The sequence below is a fragment of the Gekko japonicus genome, unplaced genomic scaffold (genome assembly GCF_001447785.1).
Source record: "Gekko japonicus isolate JY-2015 unplaced genomic scaffold, Gekko_japonicus_V1.1 scaffold2617, whole genome shotgun sequence".
In the NCBI taxonomy this organism is placed as follows: Eukaryota; Metazoa; Chordata; class Lepidosauria; order Squamata; family Gekkonidae; genus Gekko; species Gekko japonicus.
In genome coordinates this window covers 34,756-43,768 of record NW_015170969.1, presented here as the reverse complement: position 1 = coordinate 43,768, position 9,013 = coordinate 34,756, and the positions used below count along the sequence as shown (strand labels likewise).

Below are 9,013 nucleotides of genomic sequence, written 5' to 3'. Positions count from 1 at the left end.
TGTGCCCGCCCCCTGGGCTCTTTACTGCTGGAACTCTGCTCCTGTGCGCTTCTGCAGGAAATGACCCCTGCCAGGGACTTTAATCTGGGAGAACCGGATTTGATTCCCCACTCCTCCACTTGCAGCTGCTGGATGACCGCGCTCTTAACCACGACACCAACAGACAAATACAACCAGGTTTTATACACACCCCACCCTTACTATTTAGTCTTAGGTTTGCTTTGCCTCTACCCAAACCTTTTCCCAAATGATTTTTTTTAAAAAACCCTAAACACTCCAATCCTCCCCCAAGCTGGACCACCAGCGACCGACTCTCTCACTCCCTTCCCGCAAGATTTAAAGGGCCCTTCAGTGGATCGGCGGGGAGCCACGTGGCCCGCCGATCAGCTGGACGGCCCTTTAAGTTGTGCAGGAGGGAGGGAGAGAGGCACGCGCCATCCCCTGCTGCTTCTCAAGCGCATTTAAAGGATCCCTTTAAATGCTTTTGAGAAGAGGCAGGGAGCCGTGTGCGCCCCGATTCTTCTAAAAAAATCTTATTCTCAACAAATTATTGTGGGGCTGGCCCTTTAAGGAAGGGGGCAGAGCCCGCGATAGTCCCACTGTAGCTATGGGCCGGACAGTGTCTGTGGCATTAAACCCCACTGATGTCCCTCTCTTCCCCCAACCCTGCCCTCCCCAAGCGCCACCCTCAGACCTCCACGAATATCCCCACCCAGAATCATAGAGTTGGAAAGGGGTCCTATAGACCATCTAGTCCAGCCCCCTGCCCAATGCAGGACCAGCCTAGAGCATCCCTGACAAATATCCATCCAGCCTCTTCTTGAAAGCCGCCAGTGAAGGGGAGCTCCCCACCTTCCTGGGAAGCTGATTCCACCTCTGAACCACTCTGACCGTGAGAAAGTTTTTCCTAATCTCCGGCTGATGCCTTTCTGCGTGTAATTTGAACCTGTTGCTTTGGATCCACTCCTCTGCTGCCAACTGGAACGGCTCCTTGCCCTCCTCCAAAGGACAGCCTTTCAAATATTCAAAGAGAGCAATCATGTCCAGTGTTCCCTCTAAGCTGAGTTAGTGTGAGCCAGCTCAGTTTTTTAGCCTCCAGCTCACAAATTTTTGTCCTAGCTCAGGAAGGGACGGCTCCAGAGCAAACTAATTGGTGCAGTAGCCCAATCGCTCGCTCACAACTTTAATGCCGGGAGCTCACAAAGTAGAATTTTTGCTCACAAGACTCCACAGCTTAGAGGGAACATTGATCATGTCCCTCCTCAATCTCCTCCAAACTAAACATTCCCAGGGCCCTTCGCCTTTCCTCATAGGGCTCAGTCTCCAGACCCCTGATCATCCTTGTCGCTCTCTTCTGCACCCTCTCAGTTTTGCCCACATCCTTTTTGAAGGGAGGCCTCCAGAACTGCACACGGGACTCCAGGTGCGGCCTGACCGAGGCGGTATACAGAGGGGCTATGACCTCCTGCGATTTCGATGCTATGGCCCTTTTAAGACTGAACTGGCCTTTTTTGCCACCGCATCACACTGACTGCTCATATTTAGTTTACAGTCCACCCTTACCCCAAGATCTCTTTCGCATACACTCCTCCCCAGAAACGTATTCCCCCATCCAGTATTTGTGCTTGACGTGTTTGTGGCCCAGATGTAATACTGTGCATTTATCTTTGTTGAATTGCATCCCGTTCGCAACTGCCCACTTCCCCAGAGTATTCAGGTCTTGTTGCATTTTAACTCTAACTTCTTGGGTGTTTGTTACTCCTCCCAATTTGGTATCATCAGCAAATTTAACGAGTAGCCCTTCTACCCCTTCATCCAGATCACTGATAAAAATATTGAAAAGTTGGCAAGCCTAGACGCAGTGCATCTTCGTTTTGTTAAGAAAGCGGCAGCACTTGGGAATATTAAACAGTCGGGCGAAAAAGAGAATTTCGGCAGACAGAGCTGCTCTCTCAACTTTGCCCCCATTTCTCTAAGATCCTGCATAGGCCAAAATTCTTTACTTGGGACAAATATTAAAGACATTGGAGCACACGCACCCCAATTTCCGTCTGGAATCAGCCGCCTAGGGAGGTGGTGAGCTCCTCCTCCCTGGCAGTCTTTAAGCAGCGGCTGGACAAACGCTTGCCAGGGATGCGTTAGGCTGATCCGGCATTGAGCAGGGGGTTGGACTAGATGGCCTTGTATGGACCCTTACCAGGGGTCATTTCCTGCAGGAGCGCACAGGAGTGGAGCTCCGGCAGTAAAGAGCCCAGGGGGTGGGTACATACAACAAGCCCCACCCGCTGCTCCCAGCAGCCTTCAGTCAGAGCAAGAAGCAGCCAGGTAAACTGCAGAGCGCCCACCCCACTCCCCGGTCCAAAACAGTCCAGTGGCACCTTTAAGGCCAAGGTTTATTCAGGTACAAGCTCTCCCTCCTCTGTGAGGGACAGATCTGCACGTTCCCCCTTCCCCAATAGCTAGCCATCCAACACAGTCCAGTGGAGACTGAGCGGTGGGTGTTGCCTTCTGACACACTTCCGGTGAGGTCAGGGGGTGTGGCATATGAAAACAGGTTATGCTAATGAGCTATGCTAATGAGCTCCTGCAGCTCTTTTTCTACGAAATGACCCCTGCCCCTTACAACTCTGGGATTCTAGGATTCTATGGTAACCCCTCCTCATTTGCCTTTGACTTGGTTCCATCTGATTCGGCTTTTCACAGTGTGTGTGTGTGTGTGTGTGTGTAGAGTGACCCCTTCGGGTTTTCAAGACCAGACAAGAACAGAAGTTTTTTGCCATCACCTACGTAGGAGGCTTCCTTGTCCCATCCAAGTCATAAGCGGGGTCAAATCTGCTTAGCTTCTGAGATCTGGTGAGATTGGGCTAGCCTAGACAACTAGAACGATCCAAGTGTTGGAACACACTCCCTATGAGGAAAGGTTAAAGCGCTTGGGGGCTCTTTCGCTTGGAGGAACGACGGCTGAGGGGTGACATGATCGAGGTTTATAAGATTATGCCTGGGGTAGAGCAGGTCGAGAAAGAAGGACTTTTCTCCCTTTCTCACAATACAAGAACTCCTTGTGGGCACTCCATGAAATCGCTGAGCGGTCAGGTTAGAACGGATAAAAGGAAGTACTTCTTCACCCAAAGAGTGATAAACACATGGAACTCACTACCACAGGAGGAGGAGGCGGCTACAAGCATGGACGGCTTCAAGAGGGAATTGGATAAGTATATGGAGCAGAGGTCCATCAGTGGCTCTTAGCCACAAGGTATAGATAGGGACTCTCAGGCTGGGGCAAGGGATTCTCTGTCTTCTTGGTGCTTGGGGGGGAAGGGCAACAGTGGGAGGGCTTCTAGTGTCCTGGCCCCACTGCTGGACCTCCTGAGGGCACCTTGTGTTTTTGGCCACTATGTGACACAGAGTGTTGGACTGGATGGGCCGTTGGCCTGATCCAACACTGGCTTCTTTTATGTTCTTATAAGAGGGAACTGGATAAGCATATGGAGCAGAGGTCCATCCATGGTTATGAGCCACAAGGTATAGATAGGAACTCTCCTGGTGGCACCTGGTCTTTTTGGCCACTGTGTGACAGAGTGTTGCACTGGCCTCATCCAACACTGGCTTCTCTCATGTTCTTATGACCCTCGAGGTCAGGGGCAGACAAACAGAGGTGATTTGCCATCGCCTACCGGAGCACTAACCCAGGCCAGCTTGAGCCATCTGGATAAGGGCCTTTTTTTTTTTTACAAAACACGCTCTTCTCTCATATCCACGCATCCACACATGAAGACCCAATGCGCCCTTTGGAAAGAAAAAGCTGTTTACTGTGCGAGAACCATCTCCATTAGCCTTTCCCGTTCCCTCCCCCCCCCCCCCCCCCCCCTCCAGGACACATATGCAACAATTACTGAAAAATTCTTGTTTCCCTGCCAAAGAATCTGTGTTGGGAAGTCTTTGACCGGCAGATGACTCCCAGTCTCGGGCGTGAAGAATCCCATCTGCAAGACAGGGCACGAAGCCTTCGCTCACGGCCCTGCTAGTGAGAGGGACTTTGGAATCTGCAACACACTTCCTGGGTGCCTCTTCCTGTATGAATCACCTCCGTTCCACGGGCAAAAGAAACCGAGGCCGATAATCGGTCACCTCCAGACAGTTCCGCTTTCTCAACTGCACAGTGTCCGTTAACACTTAAAATTTCCCTCTTGTGGTTCCAGCGCCGAGCGCATTCCTTGCCAGATTTGGGCCCCTGCCAGTCCAATGCACGTAGTTTCTGTGAATTTCCCAGCGTGCCCAAAGGGAGTTCATTTCAGACACCCCGGGAGGCAGGAGAATGTCTCCTTCACCCGCAACAGAAAGGGGCCCGTGTGCTTGGCACTGTGGCTCTTTGGCGACAGAATCTGCCGAGGCAGGTCAGCGGGAGGTCTTTTGTCAGCCGGCAGCAGGCCTCGTATGTCCTCGTCGTCGTTGAAAGGGGATGCTCCGTACTTGCGCACAAGCTGCCGACGGATCTGCCGAGGGCATAAAAGAAGTAGTTAGAAGAAGAAGAGGAAGAAGAAGAAGAGGAGGAGGAGATTGGATTTATACCCTGCCCTTTACTACCCAAAGGAGTCTCAGAGAGGTTTATGAACTCCTTCCCCTTCCCCTCCCCACAACAGACACCCTCTGAGGTAAGGGGGGACTGAAAGAGCTCTGACGGAAATTGCTCTTTTTTAAGGACAGCTCTTGTCAAAACTACGGCTTGCCCAAGGTCATCCACCAGGTGCAAGTGGAGGAGTGGGGAATCCGACCCGGTTCTCCCAGATTAGTGTCTACACATCCTTGTTCCGAGCCTTGCTGGGGTCTTGCAAACAGTTCCTTGATGGAGTCAATCCATCTCCTTTTTGGTCTTCTGCTTTTCCTGTGGCCTTCAACTTTCCCCCACATTATCGTCTTTTGCTTTGGGCCAAATGGTTATGGGAGGCGTGGGACCTTGGACAAGTACAAAGCCATAGACTCCACCCTCCAAACCAACTATTCCCTTCTGGGGAACCATTGTTGCCAATCTCCAGGTGAGGACTGGAGATCACTCAAAATTACATCAGTTCCTCTGGAGAAAATGGTGGACTCAGTGTCATTATACCCTGCTGAGGTCGCCACAGCAAATTGACACTGAGTGTCCAAGGCCGGGGCACACGCCCAGAGCCTCTTTCTAGAGGCCGTTGTATTTATTTCCACAACGGGCCTTTTTCCTAGTTAAAAATATAGTGTATCCAAACAATGATTACAAACAGAATACCCACCCACACGCAAAAACAAAACTGAAACCTTTTTCTTTTCTTGTGACAATAGCACCTCCTAAAGGAAGAAATGCATCTTGTTCTTGCATTGGAGAGTTCAGTTGGTAACCTAGGACTTGCTGGTCCTCAGTGCACAGAAATCAAATCAATCTGATACCATACATATTTTTTAGAAATGACTTGGAAAATATTTGAACACCTTGTCTTGAAATATTTTACTCATCATGTTAAAATAAAATGTTCCATAATGATTTTTTTTTCTTTTCTTTTTTCAATTTTTTGGGGGAAAAAAATCCCCCACGATTTTTTCCGTTTTTTTTCCGGGACTTCACATCTCTATTCCTACCTGGCCCCCCAACCCAGCCCACTCCCCGTCACCTCCAGCTCTCACCTTCTGCGCAGACTTGCTTTTCCCGTACTCCTCCAGCTGCTGACGGAATCCAGGATTGGGGTTGGCGACCGACCGCACCGCCTTGACGGCCTCCAGCGTCTCGTACCAGTTCAGCTGCGTCACCGCCATGACGTACACCAGGACGATGGTGGTACTGCGAGAGATCCCGGCAAGGCTGTAACCGGAATGAGAAACAGTCAGAGACGTCTGCCTTCTCTGGCCCCCTCACTGGGCCCTTTGACTAGGAATGGTAGCAGCAAATGGTATTGGGCGTTTCTTGGAAAGAATGCCACTGAACATGCAAAAAGGACAGCACTGAAGCTCTAGCTTGCCTGAAAATAGGAGCATAAGAAGAGCCCTGCTGGATAAGACGGATCGGCCATCTGGTCCAGCATCTTTTCTCACACAGTGGCCAGCCAGTTCCTCTGGAGGACCAGCAACAGGGCAGAGAGGCCGAGGCCTTCATAAGAACATCAGAAGAGCCCTGCTGGATCAGACCAGTGAGGGTCCATCCAGTCCAGCATCCTGTCTCACACAGTGGCCAGAAATACCAGGTGCCATCAGGAGGTCCACCAGTGGGGCCAGGACATTAGAAGCCCTCCCACTGTTGACCCCCCCCCCCCAAGCACCAAGATGACAGAGCATCACTTGCCCCAGAGTCCCTATCTATACCTTGTGGCTAATAGCCACTGATGGACCTCTGCTCCATATGCTTATCTAATTCCCTCTTGAAGCCCTCCATGCTTGTAGCTGCCACCACCTCCTGTGGCAGTGAATTCCATGTGTTCATCACTCTTTGGGTGAAGAAGTACTTCCTTTTATCCGTTCTAACCCGACCGCTCAGCAATTTCATGGAGTGCCCACAAGGAGTTCTTGTCTTGTGAGAAAGGGAGAAAAGTACCTCTTTCTCTACCTGCTCTTTCCCATGCATAATCTTATAAACCTCAATCATGTCACCCCTCAGCCGTCGTTTCTCCAAGCTAAAGAGCCCTAAGCGCCTTAACCTTTCCTCATAGGGAAAGTGTTCCAACCCTTTTATCATTCGAGTTGCCTTTTTCTGCACTGATCATTTCCCACCACAACGTATTCTCATACGACTGTCTTGTGGCACAGATCAGTGGAACTCCCGGTCTTCTGAACGAACTCTGTGCTTGGCCATTCCCCCCTGTCTTTGCCAACGCGATATGTGAACGTACCAATGCACGAGGCAGTTTCCTCCACGCAGGCGGCAGGAGTGGATAAAATGAATGCATTCTTTAAAGTGCTTCTTGCTGGGGGGGTGGGGGGAAGGGAAGCAAAGCAAAACATTAGAAGAGGGAGGAGGGGAAGAGACTGGATTTATACCCTGCTCCAGGGGTCATTTCGTGGAAAAAGAGGTGCAGGAGCTCATTAGCATAACTTATTTGCATATGCCACAACCCCAGACATCACCAGAAGTGTGTCAGAAGGCAACACCCACCGCTTAGGCTCCACTGGACTGTTTTGGATTGCTAGCTATTGGGGGGGGGGCGTGCAGATCTGTCCTCGCAGAGGAGGGAGAGCTTGTACCTGAATAAAACTTGGTCTTACAGGTGCCACTGGACTGTTTTGGACCCGGAGGCTGCGGGTGTGCGAGCTCTGCAACTTACCTGGCTGCTTCTTGCTCTGACCGAGGGCTACTGGGAGCAGGGGGTGGGGCTTGTTGCATGTGCCCGCCCCCTGGGCTCCTTACTGCCGGAGCTCCGCTCTTGTGCGCTCCTGCAGGAAATGACCCCTGCCCTGCTCTTCACTCAGAGTCTCATAGCGGCTTACGGACTCCTTTCCCTTCCCCCTCCTCCACAACAGATACCCTGTGAGGCTGGCGGGGCTGAGAGAGCTCTTTTGAGGACTGCCCTCGAGAGAACAGCTCTGCGAGAACTTGTAACTGACCCAAGGTCACACCAGCAGCTGCATGTGGAGGAGCAGGGAATCTAACCTGGCTGTCCCAGATTAGAGTCCGTGCTCTTAACCACGACAACAAACTGGCTCTCTAGCACTCCCTGGAGAGTAAAAAAAGGTACACCAAAAAGGAGCTGCGGTGGCTCAAGGGGTTAAGACGCTGAACTGCAGGCTGTGGAAGTTCAGCAGTTCGAGACCCGCGTGTGCCACATGATGGAGTGAGCTCCCGTCTCTAGTTCCAGCTCCTGCCAACCTAGCAGTTTGAAAGCAAGAAATTGCAAGTAGATAAATAGGTACCGCTTCAGTGGGAAGGTAACAGCGTTCCGTGCGCCTTGGTGTTTAGTCATGCCGGCCACATGACCACGGAAACGTCTTCGGACAGCGCTGGCTCTTCGGCTTTGAAACGGAGATGAGCACCGCAACCCTAGAGTCGGATTCGACTGGCTTTCGAGCAAGGGAACCTTTACCTTTACTTTACCTAAAAATTATATAAACATTCTATCTAAAATGGTTGGAAAGGGCATCATTGGCCCCGGTCACACGGGAGGCTTTGATCCGCCAGAGGGACGGATCGGGGGCGCATCAAGCGGGCGCGATCACACCGCAACATCTAGGAAGCGGCGCGCACCCATCCCCGATCCGTCTCTTCCGGCCGAAGATGCGGATCAAAAAAACCTCTACAAGACATTACGACTTACCAGAAAATTCGCAGCAGGGGTGGCCGTGTGATCGCCGGTGCGCCTGTCTCCGGCAGCATGCAAGGCCCCCTGCTGAGCTGCGCAGGCGCACACATGCGCAGCGGGCTCGCCTCGCTCACCGATCTGTGGCTTCCCCCGGCATCTGATCATGCCGGGGAGCAACTGCGCGGCGGCTCGGGGGATCTGTCTGATCCCGCCGCCGTGCTTCTCTTTTGATGCGGCTCAAAAAAGCCGCACTTCAGTTGCACCTTTTCCCCCAGTGTGACCGGGGCCATTAAGTTTCACTTGTATCCAGCTCCTTCTCTATTCCAGTTGCCAAAAGAACAGATCATGCTCTTGCAGCGGCAGGTCAAAAATCCACGGCTTGGATATACTTTAATCACAATTCCAGACAGTATCGTTTGGCTCCTTGCAACGATATCCAGAAAGTGGCAACCCTGGTTTGTCTCTGTCCTGACCTGCTTGCCCAATCTCATCAGCTCCATTAAGGTAAACAGGGTCAACCTTGTGTTTAGTACTTGGATGAGAGCAGGGCCGGCTCACCCACTAGGCGAACTAGGCATTTGCCTAGAGTGCTGGGCCCTGGAGGGGGCACCGAGTTGTGCCTCCCCCCGCCCACCAAAAGCCCACGAGCAGCTCTCCAAATGTCAGCACTTCGCTAATTGGGGAGAGGCATCCGGCGAGCATCCCCCGCCTGGAGACAGGATCCCCCCCACCTCCCTCCCAAACTGCCTTCGGAAGCGGAG

General features: G+C 51.9%; 1 protein-coding gene across 1 annotated transcript in view; it reads right to left on the bottom strand.

Annotated features, from left to right (window-relative positions):
* Positions 1 to 3,914: 3,914 nt before the first annotated feature.
* Positions 3,915 to 9,013, bottom strand: part of DUSP15 (dual specificity phosphatase 15) — a 28,739-nt gene continuing 23,640 nt past the window's right edge. The window contains exons 5-7 of the mRNA XM_015418943.1: positions 6,849 to 6,923; positions 5,653 to 5,827; positions 3,915 to 4,493 (exon numbers count right to left, since the gene is read on the bottom strand). Coding sequence (XP_015274429.1) covers positions 4,287 to 4,493; positions 5,653 to 5,827; positions 6,849 to 6,923 — 457 coding nt within the window. The 3' untranslated portion in view covers positions 3,915 to 4,286. The remainder of the gene's footprint in view (positions 4,494 to 5,652; positions 5,828 to 6,848; positions 6,924 to 9,013) is intronic.